A 14,826-nucleotide genomic window follows, 5' to 3' on the forward strand; every position below is an offset into this window, starting at 1 on the left:
ATACTGGTTTATCCTTTCTTTATACAACTGTAGTGGACTGTGGCCCCAGATTCATAAACTCGAAACAATGGAGGAATGACATTATGTTATTCTAACCTGACTTTCAAGAGCTGGCAGTGTTATAATTCCTTCATCATGCCTCTGAATCCTGTTATTGCTAAACTGTAAGCTCTCAGCAATGATTTTCTGCTTTGGTTTAGAAACTTCAAGAGAGCCAGAGTCACATAGCACTCCTAGGTAAAATAGTTCTGTAATTTATTTTAAGAAGCACCTAAATACTTTTGTTGAATTCAACATAACATTAACTCAAGAAGACTTAGAGTGTGAATGTGAATATGAATATTACAAAAGCAGGTTTGTATCACTTCAATGAAACTAATAGTCCTGTACATGTTCTTCTGAGGCAGGACAGGTGGACAATAAATACAAGCATATACATGAATACTTTGATTCTCTTTTGGAGGCAAACACTGAAGGAGAATGTGTGTTTGCTTGTAAAAGCTGAACCTCACTTCCTGTTTGCAAGAAAGAAGGTGAAAAAAAAAGACTGGAGGGATTTGAGATTAACAACAACTATAAAGACAGGTTCATGCTGCCAGGTTCAAAACAAGAGTATCCATCTTCTGCCAACATAACTTGATTTCCTGCTGGGTAAAGGAGAGGAGAGTATTCCTAGAAGCAACAGAACCAGGTAAGCCTTATCTTTTAAACTTGTAAGCATAGGAGCAGTAGAACCACACTATGGTAGATTCAGTTTTCTAAAAATGTGGCTCAGGGTGCTAAACCTTCATTAATTAAGGCATTTGTTTTATAATGTGCTGTGGGCCTTCTTATTTTACAATGTGCTGTTTCCCTTCTGAAATATGAAGTTGATATCTTACAAAGCAATTAGTTGTGCACTAATTAATTGCAGTTTAAGGAATCTTTTTCAGAGAATTAATCCTGTATTAAATGCTCACACAGGTGGAAGCATTTTTAATGCTAATTTAACATTCATCAGTCTCTTAATGAGTTTCTTTTTCTAAGGACCATTAGTACAAAATATTATTTATATCGACGTTTAATTGGAAGGGAGGAGGAAAGGCAGTTTTACGTAATCTTTAACAAATTTGCAGACAAAAACAAGAGGAAAGAAAGGGAAGAAACTATTTTGTGCTCCAGATTGTCACCATAAATCTGGTAGCAATTAATCTGCTGCTGTGGATAGCACGTTGATACCACAGATGGCATGTCCAGCTAGATGGTATCTATGTTCCTCACCTCATGGTCCTTTTCAGTACAAAACCCTGGTAAAAGCATTCTATCTCCCTGTTATCCCTTGTGATGGATTATCTAAAGAAAATATATTAGAGCAAGGAGGAACAAAACATAGTACTTCTGCTACCTATTCTTATGTTGTTAATAGGACAAATATCCAACATGAATTGTTAAATCTGGCTCCAGTCCCTACAGGATATATCCACTCCTTTGAGTTGCAATAAAAGGAATAGCAGAAATTCACCCAGGAAAGATTAGAATGCTTTGGAGGATTTTGGGTTTTTTTGGTTGGGTTTTTTTTTTAGCTTCTTTTCCCTCACAGCACTCCAGTGACAATATAATGAACCCTGTAAAGAGAAAATCTAAGAACAAATAACAAAAACTCTATTTATTCCCATGTTTCTGTTGGTGGAGAAAGTTGTCAATAGACTTTTAAAGAGAAAAAACACAAATAACTATCTATTTAGAAGGTCTTTTGTTTGTCTATATTTGTGGTGTGAATTTAGTACATTCAGTTTATAACACTGGAAAATATACTAAGAGGTTGTGAGTAACCCATCCCTGAAGTCAGAAAAGTAAAAACATTATCCAAGTGAAGTAACTTACCTAAGACAGACATTCTACTTGGATGCTACTCCAAGTTTAACCTGGTTTTCAAAGATAAATGGAAGAACAGCAGCATAAGAATGTGTCAGTAATATTAGAGAGAGTCTGATATTAATCAAAATCCTGTCATCTTTATAATTATTAAATATATTATTTCTCCACCCATGCATCCCAAAGTCTTCTAACAATATAACAAGAATTGTTGTCCCTCTCATGAAACCTTGGGTATGTAATGAACTTCTTCCTTTCACAGAGTAGCACGTTACTTTAAGAAGACTTCAATATTATTTCTTGTAACAAACTACTACCACCCTTAAGTCCTATCACAGACAGACTGTCCCAGAAAACCCCAATGGAATTTGAGCTTATCGTTTTAGAATCATAGTGTCCTATTCCCAAGCAGCCTAATTATTCCACATGACTTTTTTCAAAAGATGCAACATTCTTTTTTAAAAATATTCAGTTTGACGGCTTGAATGAGAATGCCCCTGAATACAGTATCACAGGTTCTTTGGACTAATTCTATGTTACGTAAAAAAAAAATCATCATAGTTTTGCTCCATTTGAGAATAGATGACTTGCATGAGAATTAAAATTAGAGAATAGAACAAAAGACAACATTTCAAAATGGAATATAATCAGTCCAATAGAATTGTTGTCTATTTCTCACTCACCATCTACAGTCTCCCTATCTTATTTTTGTCTTTAGCACAACCTGTTAACTGTGAGAGGTTGCATTTAGGATATTGTACATTTAGGGAGAGTGGTGTAGTTATCCGTGGAGACAAATTGTTCTTCACGCAGTTGGTCAGCTTTCCTTCTAATGCTGCTGTTGTCAAAGTAGTTAATATTGAAATAATGAAGTGATAAATGTAAGCAGCATATCAGAAACACCTATAAGAACAAGAAGACATAGGAAAGATCTGGGAGTTGCATATCTGTAAAGCTAGGATATAAAATTGGATTTTCTCATTTTAAATCTGGGTAGCTTGAAACTAATGTTAGAATGACGTGGATGTCACAGAAGAGCACCAGTACATCTCCAATCAAAGTGTTTACTATGGTTTTACAGGCTAAGTAAAAACGGCTGTTGTTTCTCCCATATAAGTAGTGTTGTCTGACAAACAAATAGCTAGTATTGCAAAAACAAACAAAAAAAATAATGAAGTCACACATATGTTTGTATACATTCTACTGAAACACAAGCAAATGTTTAAGTCAGTGTTATAGAAAATAAATTTAAAAATAAACTAAGTAGTGTTCATCCAGAAAGAAATGTAAATGTTCTTTTCTTAATCTGTCCACACCCATGAAATTTCCTAAATCACGCTTAAAAACTGTAGATTGTAAAATTTAAAACATTGGTACGTTTTATGAGAAATCCAAGTTTCATATATTTTTTTTCCTAGAATGTTTTTTAAATTATTGCGAAGTAGGATGGCTCAAATACTATAGAATTTAAACTTGAAAATTAAAAAAGAAAATCATTTTATCCAACCTTTACTATTTTCCAGATAATAATTTCAATTTAAATCAAAAACTGAAACATTAAAATAATACTTGTCAACAAAAGTGGGCCAGTTAAGGGCTGAAAATAGTCAAATTGAAACTAAGAGTTTTCCTTCTACTCTGGAAACACCAGGCAAAAATTGGATTCCTGAATCAGAGAGATAAATGGCAACATTCTATAAGAAGAAAAAGGAACAATGTTAGATAATAACTGTCCTTTCAGCACCTGCTCACTCTTTTTGTTCTAATGAATCTCAGTGTTGTGGCTTGTGGAATGGGCTGCCCAGGCTGGAGTCAGTGTCCCTGAGGTGTTTCAGGAAAGAAGGGCCATGGCACTGAGTGTCATGGTGCAGCTGGCAAGGTGTTGTTCAGTTACAGGCTGGACTCGATGACCTCAGAGGACTTTTCCAACGTGGTTGATGCTGTGATTCTATCACAGTTACATGTGCTTCCCTTCTTGTAGGCCACAAAACTGCTTCTGCTTCCTGGGAAAAGTGTGTGTAGGGAAAAAAAAATATGAAATGAACATGAGAAGAATGGAAACCAATCACATCAGAAAAAATAAAAAGACAGGAGAAGAATTAGAGGATTCTGATTATTTAGGTACAACAGAGAAACTTGAAGTTTCTTGTCCTGGACAGACTTGTAGTTTTGGACAGGTTGCATGAGATGCAATATTGAGTGACTAATTGCACAGTAACCAGGTTCCAAAGACTGATCATTCTTGATGCCCCCGATAACATCTTCTCAGTGTAGGATCTCCCATTCTTTTAATTCCTTCCCTGAAAAATTGGAATGATGTATAGGTGCTCCATGGGGATATTGTCTCTCCTCATAAATGTCTGTGTCTCACTGCAGAGAAGTGCCTTTCAACATGAAAAGCAGTATTGCAGTGATAAAGAACTCCCAAGCACATTTGGGAGAACTCAAGTAGTAGAAAGGGAGGGAAACAGGATGTTTAGTTTAAAAAGAAGAATAAATGGTCACTAAAAATACCACGTGCAAAAAAAAGTTAAAAGTCTGCCAGAAGATTACAGCTTATTTGCTTTGCTTTGTTCATTTTAAAAGAGTGTTCTGATCAGGAAAGAATCCTGCATCCCAGAAGCCCAGGTGATGTGTGATTTTTTACTACCAGGGCTTATCTTATCTTGTTTTGTCATTATAAGAACAACTGGGGGGCTGGAGTACAACAAAACAAAAAGAGCTTTGGCAACACCAGCACAATGAGGGGGCAAAACCTGTAAGAAGGTTTTGGGCTGGAGCCCGATCAGTCAAGGAACAAAGCTCTGTTTTCTCAGCAGGAGCAAATGCATTGCCACCCTCCCCTGGCCAGCAACATGGAAAAGTGCATTCCTGTCCTCCTTTCACTTGGCTTTACTTTAAGTGCATTAAGGATCAGTATCGTCCAATCCAGCTCTGTGACTGCTCTGCTCCGGCTACACGTTTCTTTTCATGCACTATTAGAGGTCATTAGTTTTGGGCACCAGGCTTTATTTCAAACACTCTACATCTCAGAGAACATGACTCTGAGGAAAGTTAAGAATAAAGCTGCAAGCTCCTTTCACTCATTTATTTGGCTCAGTGTTTCCTCTGTCACGGAAGGCTTTCCCAGGCCATTCGTAGCAACGCTGATAATTTTGGCCACTAGACAGCCACAAATAGGCTGTTTTATTCAGCATGGTTTGTGAGGGAAATTTGTATAAGCAAGGTAAACCAAAGAATTCATTAAATGAAAAATCAGATTTTGTGCAGGGGGGTTCTTTCCTGTCTTTCTTATTGCAAGGAGTGGCAAGTTTAGAGCAAAAGAAGACTTTGTTCAGATAAGTGGAGTCACCTTTTACCAAGTGATTTTCCAGGAGCTGTTTGAACTTTTCCCTGGGGCTTCACTGGCTCCCAGCTGATGCTTATCCTTTATCATCAAATTCTCTGGTTTCTCAGGCAAGAAAATAAGAACAAGTAAGTGGTTTTAATAGCTGGAAGACAATGCAAGAAAACATAACCAAATTTTTACTTTTTTTCTAGGGACTGTTAAAACGTTACAGTCTTAGCTTATTCTGAGACACATCCAGGAAATTTGTTTTGAATAAATTCAGAACTACTTTCATGAGCTCCAGAATTTAGCTAAGAATTTACTTAATTTACTGCAAATACTAACTTAAAGACAACGGCAAAAATAATTTCAAAGCTATCCAGTAAAATGACTTTTTTCTTTTTTAATTTCTGATTTTTACTGCATCTTACAGGCAAACCAACAGCTTAATCTTTGGCTGAATTCCTATGAAACAGTATTTCTACTAACAGTTTATTAAAGTTGCTTTCTTATTATTTAGCATCTGGTTTTGATATTAATTATTTAGCTTGTATAGCAATAGCTGTCAGAGAGTAAACAGCAAAATAGCAGCTTCGATTACAGAAAGCAAAAACCAGCCAAGCATGAAGAACACAGTAATATTGTTAGACAACACAAATAGTAAATTTTCTTTCAGTTACAGGAATGGACTGCCATTTTTCTGTCTGGGGAGTCTTGGCCTTCCTGAGTTTGGCTCTGCTTGTTTCAGTGACACTGAATATTGTACACTGTATGAAAAAGAAGCAATGTAAGTAATGTCTCTTTGTAAGGAATGGAATTTCAATGTTTAAAGCCATCCCTGCTCAGAGCTATCAAATCAACAAATTGATTCTTTTGAATCTTAAAGTTATATTTTTGCAAGAATGATTTTACTAGAGAGGATTTATCTTTTAAAAATTTTTAGGACAGTCAGGTATCATTACAAAATGATTGCTAACTGCCCAATCCACTGCTAAAAACAGCTACCCAAATCCATTCTCTGAAGACAAATCAGCAAAACAAGAAGAATTTAGTTCTGACTAAATTTTTATTTTTAAAGTCTATTTTTAGTACCTGCAATTTCCTTTCCTAGAAAGGATACTTTTCCTATAACTGATTATTTATATTTCCATTTAAAAAATATTTTAAGTAGATAGAAAATATGTTTGAGAAAATTTTCTCCTCCCCAAATTCCTGAATGCTCATTTGAATTTCAGATTGCATACAGATTTTATGCCTTATCAGTGTATTTTGGAAAAACATTCTAATTGCTTTTCATAATAGGATTCTAATGTATTTCTTAAACCAGTGTGTCTCTCATATGGCTGCAGTCATACTCTGGTTTTGGTTAAAATTAACTTATATTTTTTGACAGATTGTGCCAGTGCAACCGGCCTTATGCATGTGATTCTTTGGTTAGGAAGTTGTACAATCCTCACCATCCCCTTTACACAGGGAAAACTGCCCGTGCTGTACACGTGGGGCGGGCAGGCAAACACTGGTGACTTCAACAAGGCTAAATACACCCGTGTATATAATCTACATAAACAGAAGGCCCAGGCTTATAAACTGCCCTCACCAAGTATTAGAGAGTCAGACCTTCAGAGGATATTAAGAGAGCTGCTGGAGTCTTTTGGGATGGGTGTCAGTTGAGCTTTTTGGTTTGTGTTTTAGGGCTAGTAGGCAGATATCTCTGAGGAAGAATCACAATCATTTACAAAACCAATCTGACCAAGATTTAGGTTAGAGTGGCTGATACTGCATTAGTCATTGAGCTGGAGCTTACTGTGGTAAATTCTGGGGTCCTGGAGCAGAGTTTAGGAAATCAGGCACTCCTGAATTATTCATCAAGCTCTAGCATGAAATCTCTTTGTAGCCATTGCCTCTCTGCTTCAGTTTCTTCATCTGTGTGGATCACAGGATCTCTTTTTCAGCCATACCAGAACGAGTGAAATAAATAAACCCATCACTTTGTAATATTAACACGATTCACCAGAGAAAATCTGAGAGAAAAAAAATGAGGGAGAAGGAGAATGTGGAAGAAATAAAGAATGAATCACGTGTTACGTTTTTTGAGTACTGTAAACTAATGTAGACTTTGTAGGCACAGCACAGGGCCATAACACAAACATTTCTTGTATTTGACAAAATATTTGAGAAAAGTAGAGGGACAAATGAAGATCCTGACAGCCAGAGCTTTCAACTGTATTCTCTAAAACAAAACCAAAACCATGCCTGTTGAGACTGAAGTGTTCTAAAATAACGTTTCATTTTCTCTTAACTTTTTTTTTTTTTTAATCCAGCTAAAATACTTAAACACTATGAAGAGAACGATCCAAGGTAAGTTGTACAAAACAATTTTTTCTGGCAAGGGTAAAATATGCAGTAAATAATGACAGATGGCTTCAGAGGGATGACATAGAGGAAAATTCAATATCTCATGCAGTCTGCCTGGAAATGTTGGTTGTGGAAAAAAAAAAAAATCAAAAAACCAAGGGAAAAAATATTCACATGTGAGATACATCCTCCAGTCATTTTATCAACAATTAAATAATTGCATGCTAATACTATAATTTTATCTGAAAGTGCAAGATATTGAGTTAAACAACCATTACCTATCACTTAAAGTCAATAATTCCATAATAATTCAAAAGAACTCTCAGCTCTCACAAAGCAGTGACTAATTATAGTCTGATAGTTAATACTTGTGGAGTGATAATTTACATGTATTTACACTTCATAACCATCTTTTACACATAGCATCCAAAAGCAATAAAAAAGTGCGTTTACAGCTGTAGGATATCTCATGATCCATTACACAAATCTGTTTCAAGTCTCTCTCTCTTATGCCACACAGAAAAAAACCCCAAACCAAGCCCAAACTTTAGAAAACAGAGATGGATAGAGTCTCATCTCAACCCATATAAAAAAGACCCTTCAAACAAAAATACAAAAGCCTGCACCTCTTACTCAAAACCAATTCTCAATTACAAATTTTCTTGAAATTGGCAAGCCTATATTTGTCTATTACTGCCTGTTCAGATGAAAAATACCACTGAATGTGGTGTTAGAGCACAACTTCACCCCCTTGATGAGATGCAATATAGGGGTGCAGTAGAAAGGTTACACAGCGCTTCCCACTAACAATTCCCATTTTACAAGTCCACTTAAAAACATTTTCAACTAACACCAGATAATGAAACACAACATATAATTAAAAATGCAAAGCTGAACTCGGCTTTGGTCTTCTCTGTTTGTGTTGACAGAAGTATTTCAGTTGAGTCAAGACGGGACCTTTTAAGAACATTGTCCCAAAAGACACATATGGTGCGTTAGTTTGTATTGCAGTGGTATCAGAGGACATGAATTGGGTTCCTTTCAGTGATCATTAATATTTCTTACCCTACCTCAAACAGTAGCTTAATAGTCTTGAGATTAGCTTTGTGCTTAATGAAGTTACAGGAAAGGAGAGTTCAATTCTGGGCTAGGTAAAAATCTCTCCTGAGAATACCCACACTGCCATTTCTGCCCTCTCATATATATTTGATTTTGTTTATAAGATAGCAAACGATCTGCATAAAACATTTACTAAAATATAGTATTGGGGTGCTAAATGAAGCATATTCTGTGAATTAAAAGTATTTTTTCATTCCCCTGGTAGCTATGATGGCTATCACACAGAAGATTATCCAGTTTACGGCAATCTCAATCAAGATATTTTAGGTAAGCTTTATTTTAGGAACATGTGTCTATTCAGTGGCTATAAAAATGTATGATTAAAAAATGACTGACTGACATATTTTGCATTTCTCAAATGGCAAACTTGAGAATCTACGTATTTTCAACTATTGATATAACTGAAATTATTTAAAGATACTTGGCATAGAAATGCAAACCTTCATACAGCACTGCTATTTATGAGAACAGACCTCATACTGAATTTGATTTTTTACAGTCCATATGTTCCTGTTCAGCCAAGTATCTCAAAATAAAGAATTTGTCTAAATGTAAAGCTACACTAATTGAAACAGCAGCTTGATCCACACCTATCAAAGCAATCTAAAACACATATTACTCATGGTCCAAGGTCAGTGCTCCCACAGAAGCAGGCAGAAACAAACACATATGAGCTCTCTGCTGTGGCTATCCACACATCACCAGCGACACTAACAAATGTGCTGAAGCCCAGCAGCTGAATGGCGGGCAGACAGCTTGGCTCTGCTTTACTGTGCTCAAGTTAACAATCCTTGGCACAGACACCACCTTAAAGGCTGTAACATCGTGTAATTGCACTGAGAGTTGGATGTGCAGAGGGTTTCAAAGCCCTTATAGAGTTAAAGCAGTATTTAAGTAACGAGAACAACTTTTTCTGCAAGCCTTAATTGGAGCTAAGCAAAACTAAAGCACTTGAACTGCAGGGGAAAAAAAAGCCCGAACAAACCCAACTTTTTCATACACAGTTTGCATAAATTGAATCAAGTCAACACTCAAATGCAGTGACATTGTAAAAGTCTGAAAACTGTAAGGAAGTAATCTGTTTTACTGGTGGCTAAAATGAGATATAACATGAAAAAATAACTAGAACCAAATTTACAGAAAACTGAAGTAGACTCAGTTTTCTGTAAAACTGAATTTAATTACCAGCTGCTGCAACTCACAACCTCTTTCTCATTCAAAGAAAAGGCTGCCTGTGCTGAAAAATTCATCAGTATGTGGCTACCTCTTAACTGCAAGAAGTCTTCCCACCACTCTAAAATGACACCCATATAAGTAAATAATGAGAAACCTCTCCTTCATATGAACACAAAATTATTTTCATTTTCACAGTATGTGTCTGAATTTCTTAGCTATTTACCTCTCTATAATTAGAGGGAGAGAACTATGTGTGATTTCAAAACAAACACAAACATCCTACCAAAGCAAACTGGGGGGAGTTGAGAGCATTAATTTAATTTACTGTTAGAGCATTCTCTAATAGAGAGAATCTGTTGGTCTGATCATTTAAGGCTCACTAGCATGTCTTAATAAAAAGATTTTTCTACTTTGATAAATTACAGAAGAATGTTGTTACGAGCAGATGAAGTCCCAGCCTCAAAGAACAGTTAACCAGCTACAGGTATCTTTAATTTTAGTTATAGATTTATGAATTAGAGTAACATGGTCTGTCTCAGAGTTCCTTTATTTATCCTCTAAGAGTATATAACAAAAATCTTCACAGTCTCACAAAAGTTACCATGCATTAGTATCTCAGTTCATCAAAGTATTTCAGTACAAATTTGACCCTCCAATTTGAGTCCTTAACAAGGAAGCATAATTATAGACGGTTCAGATCCATGCAATACAGCATAATAAAGCTCAGCCACAGGCATGCAGATCACATGGAATTAAATTTGCATCCATGGCCATGGCTAATGTAAACAATTAATTTTATTTGGTTTAGTTATCAACCAAGTGAAAACACAAGCTGCATCACATGATACTCATGAGTTTGATTGGCTCTTTCCTGTCCACTGCAAAATCCATATGCCTTAACCAGGGAAAGATTGTTTTCTATTGATTTGTACTTTGTTGAGATACCTGTATGTCTAAAAGCATGAAAGCTTCAAATGAAATTTGCCTGTAATTGAAGCATTCCTAGCATCAGTTTCCTGAGTTTATTGCCACATATTTCATAGGGATGGATTTTCAGACTCTCTCACAGGGTATTTCCAGCAGGTAAAGAAAAACTTTTTAAATCTAGACATTTCAAAGTCAATAGTCATTGATGGTCTGGCTTGAAAAGCACAAAAAACAGGGGAAAGACACAAAAAGCATACATTTTGCACTGGAAATGAGATCATATATATAGACAAGAATCATCCATCTTTGGATTTCTGCACGAACACAGTCTGTTAATAACTGGATTGAAACTAAAACATAAAGTAAGAAGAAAACCAGATCAAATAATGTCTTGCATTCCAAAGAACCTGAACTTATTACATGAGCTTCCCTCTCTCCCACAGAGAATCTTTCCAATGATACCTTGATGAATTTTTCCATATTGCCACTATCAGTAACTTACCATTAGCTTATATTGATCTGTTTTCCATTCTCCCACAGTTTAATAATTTGTACTTTTAATGAGTTGTTTTACAGCTAGTTTAGGCAAATTTCAGGCAGGATTATGATTAGAGCATAGACATAGTTGAAGACTTAGATATGAATTTAAAACAAGGATAACTACTGAACATTAAAGTGAATTTTCTTTCAGGTGGAGCCTGCCAGTCAGATGTGTTATGCCTCACTTGATCACAGTGTCAAGGGAAAATGCAAAAAACCAAGGAGAAAGAAAGATCCTTCATTAGAGGAAGATGAAGGAGAAAGATCATCTAATGCCATGGTGGCTTCCAAAGTTAGCATTTACCTCAATAGTGAGCAGCTGGCTGCCGAAAACACGGCGAAAGTAGAAGCCATTCATGATGATCCCATCAGATTAATGGGCTTGATTCATAATACAAAGGGGGAGAACCGAATATGTAATGAACCGAATATGTAACCATAAAGTAAGATTTGCTTTTTCATTCTGGAGGATCAATGATTGATCAGAGAAAATATTCCAGAAAGCTGACATACTAAACCATGGTATGAAATGGGTAACTTAAGTGTTCCAAACTGTCTGCCAAGCACATTTATAGACTAAGCAAGACATAGGTCCAGACTGCCACTCAGATGGATCTGCCCTTCTGAAGACAATCTGAAAGAGTTGCAGAAGCTGGTAGCTCAGCATTCATGTGGTAGTGATTCCAGTAAGAACTGATCCCATTTTAAACAATTATCAGCTTTCAAGCAGTCCTAAAAGACCCCCTTGTTGTCTATACAGCTCTAGCAGAGTACAACTATTCCATATTAACTTCAATACTTTTGAAATGAGATTGTGTTTCATACTTGCACACTTGGTGATTAGTTGTTTTACCAAGAACTGATCTGCTGTTACACACTGTGAACTTTCTGACTGTGACTGGTCTATGGCAATGACTGGAGGATAATTTAACAGCTGATTTAAAGTAGTAATTGTACATTTCAAAAGACTTAGCAGTATCTTTATGTATTTTTAGTTTCCTCTAACAGTACTAGAATACATCTCAAATCTCAACTCCTCTACTAGTGTAATATTGAATACAGCTGTATTCAAGGGTCCACAAAAATTATCACATCATCTGTAACAATAAATCTAGGAAGTATTTCTTCCAATATCCCATGTTACGTTTGCATTCCTATTGGGTTTTCCATTGCCATTCTTAAATATTTTACAAAAACAGAAAGAGCTTTTTATTTCCCCAAACTCTTCACTTACTGTATGTACATTTATTTGAAGACTAAACTCTTTAAATGTATGTTTTATAGAGTGGGTATCTATTTTTATATTCTGGGAGTCATTACGTAGTTGCAGCAGGAAACAAGCTGATGTAATGTGTCTGCCTCTAGGTGTCAGACACTTCTGCCTTCTCAAAAAAACAGGACATTTGAGCCTTTAAAATCCAAAGAGCAGTGCCAAGGAACTTGAAACTCTGAAGCACAGAGCCCTAAAACTGGTCCTGAAAGAGACAGACCTGGAAACAAAAGGCACACAGTACAGAGCCAACATCTTCTAACAGTAGAAATGGATGGACACATCAAGGGATGATATAAATTTATGGAAAAAAAAACCAACAAAAAAAACCCCCAAACAATGGTTAAATTCAACTTGTCATTTCAATCTGGTAACTAATTTAATGGAAATGAGGTATCCATTTCTCTCATTGAGTGTACATGTAACATTAAGTTCACTTAATGGGATTTAAGTCTATTTAGTTTAACCTCTCTATTCTTGATTTTCATTGTTGAGTCCAGCTATATGTTTATGCTAATTTTCATCAGCTGCTTTCCCCTGCAACATAGTTTGTTCAAAGAGCATTTTTGTAAATATTCTCCATATATAGCTATACACACTTCCTTTCCACATTTAATCACTGCCTCCAATAAATTATTGATTGTGGCTCTCAGGATGATCTTTAATAGCCTATCAACTATTTCCAAGGCATTTGTAATGCTGCCACATTCAAATTCAGCTTTATTCTTTTGGCTCTTTACCCTCCATCTGCTTAAATAAGCAATCAAATAACCTAATTTTTTTTTAAAACAAGTTTTGGGGTAGTTTCCAAATGACTACTGAATCCTTACATAAAAAAGCATGTTCAATATTGTGCCATCTTCAAGACATTAGAGAAAGACCTACATAAACTATCATATACTAGTTAAATTATTTACATATAAAGCAAGTTTCAACTAATTACAACACAAGAAGAGGTGCTAGGTTTTAGGTTTACACTGTCTCAGTAACCTCAGCTGTTTTTCCACTGTTCCTTAAAAAAAATTTTATAGCAAAGAGAAGCACTGTAAAGCTTTTTTTTATTAATGGTAAGCTTAGCATTCAAGTACCAGTTCAATGGAACAGTAAAGAATAAGTAAACAAGAGGAAATATGGTGGAAAAAGCAATACTCTTTGGAAGGGTAGAAGAATGGAACTCAAAACACGAGATCAGGTAGCACCACTGACATCTTTATAAGCTGAGGCAGATGTATTTCAGCAGTAATTTAGCACTTGATAATCACTGCAGATGTACCTGGCTAAACATACCTGGTCTAGCAGTTGTTAGTACCATTAGGAGAAACAAGAGACTTTTGCTTGTATGAAGAGTCTGCTGGCTCACATGGTGTAGGAAGATCAACTCTAAATAGAAACTCTTATTCCCTTTTTTGCTACTGCTAGCACCCAAAACATGGCATTGGTATGATCTTATCTTCCAACACTTAAAGGTTTTCCAAGAACAACCTCTTTAAATTATTTCAAAGTAATCTTCATTAAGATAATTTTGCTGTGTTGAATAAACCAACTTATCTTCCTTACCCGTCTGAGCTGCATTGAAGTTGCTGTGTAGGAGTCATACCTAGATTCAGAACAGGTCCAAACCACAATTTCAGCTGACTTCTAAATTACTTTAGAACAGAAAACAATGTATTATGTAATCTCTCAAAACTAGTGTATCAAGAAATACTGCGAAATAATTACCTCAACAAATCCAAGAGGAAGATACTTCATAAAATATATTCCCTACAGTGCATCTGTGTCTGGAAAAGGAAGAAAAAAGAGCCTCAAGAGCATTTCTAAAAGACAGTATTTTACTACTGTCATGGAAAGACACGTAATATCCAAATTATGAAGAATGGAAAGTGTGTGCAGAAGTTTGTAGTGCGGAGAAAACGTCACTAGAGGTGGCTTCTTGTCCTATTCAAGAACAATACTTAAGATAACAAGATTTTGGTTTTAAGAGCTAAAATAAACCCCTCCTGTGTGTCTGGAAATAAAGTAAAGCCAAAGAAAACAAGTATCTTCCTTTTCTGAAGCTCAGAAAGCTAACAAGGGGCACTGCTGATAAAACAGCGAAGTACCTGATCTGACACCACTAACACAATACCCTTGCCAAGAAAGGACACAGCAGTGAAAACCTGTGGTACCCTCATACCTCATTCTCATGGATTTGCTCGTGCAGGTATACAAACCCCTCCTGAGAATCCACGTAAGTGAAATAAAATGTTGAAGGCAGGTA

At 35.9% G+C, this 14,826-nt stretch overlaps 1 protein-coding gene across 1 annotated transcript; it reads left to right on the forward strand.

Moving 5' to 3' along the window:
• Window positions 1–591: 591 nt before the first annotated feature.
• LOC121351662 (T-cell receptor-associated transmembrane adapter 1) lies at window positions 592–12,324 on the forward strand. The gene is made up of 6 exons (XM_041463996.1): window positions 592–691; window positions 5,859–5,969; window positions 7,504–7,540; window positions 8,862–8,923; window positions 10,258–10,316; window positions 11,451–12,324. The coding sequence occupies exons 2-6, from the start codon at window positions 5,867–5,869 to the stop codon at window positions 11,733–11,735; spliced, it is 546 nt and encodes a 181-aa protein (XP_041319930.1). The 5' UTR covers window positions 592–691; window positions 5,859–5,866; the 3' UTR covers window positions 11,736–12,324.
• Window positions 12,325–14,826: the final 2,502 nt, after the last annotated feature.

Source organism: Pyrgilauda ruficollis, unplaced genomic scaffold, assembly GCF_017590135.1.
Source record: "Pyrgilauda ruficollis isolate IOZ18807 unplaced genomic scaffold, ASM1759013v1 scaffold17, whole genome shotgun sequence".
Lineage (NCBI taxonomy): Eukaryota > Metazoa > Chordata > Aves > Passeriformes > Passeridae > Pyrgilauda > Pyrgilauda ruficollis.

Excerpts from the sequence above, each read along its gene's own strand:
- LOC121351662 (XM_041463996.1), top strand. The coding sequence starts at position 5,867 with ATGGACTGCCATTTTTCTGTCTGGGGAGTCTTGGCCTTCCTGAGTTTG. Across the intron at positions 5,970-7,503 it reads CTGTATGAAAAAGAAGCAAT|CTAAAATACTTAAACACTAT; the intron begins GTAAGTAATGTC and ends TTTTTAATCCAG. Across the intron at positions 8,924-10,257 it reads TCTCAATCAAGATATTTTAG|AAGAATGTTGTTACGAGCAG; the intron begins GTAAGCTTTATT and ends GATAAATTACAG.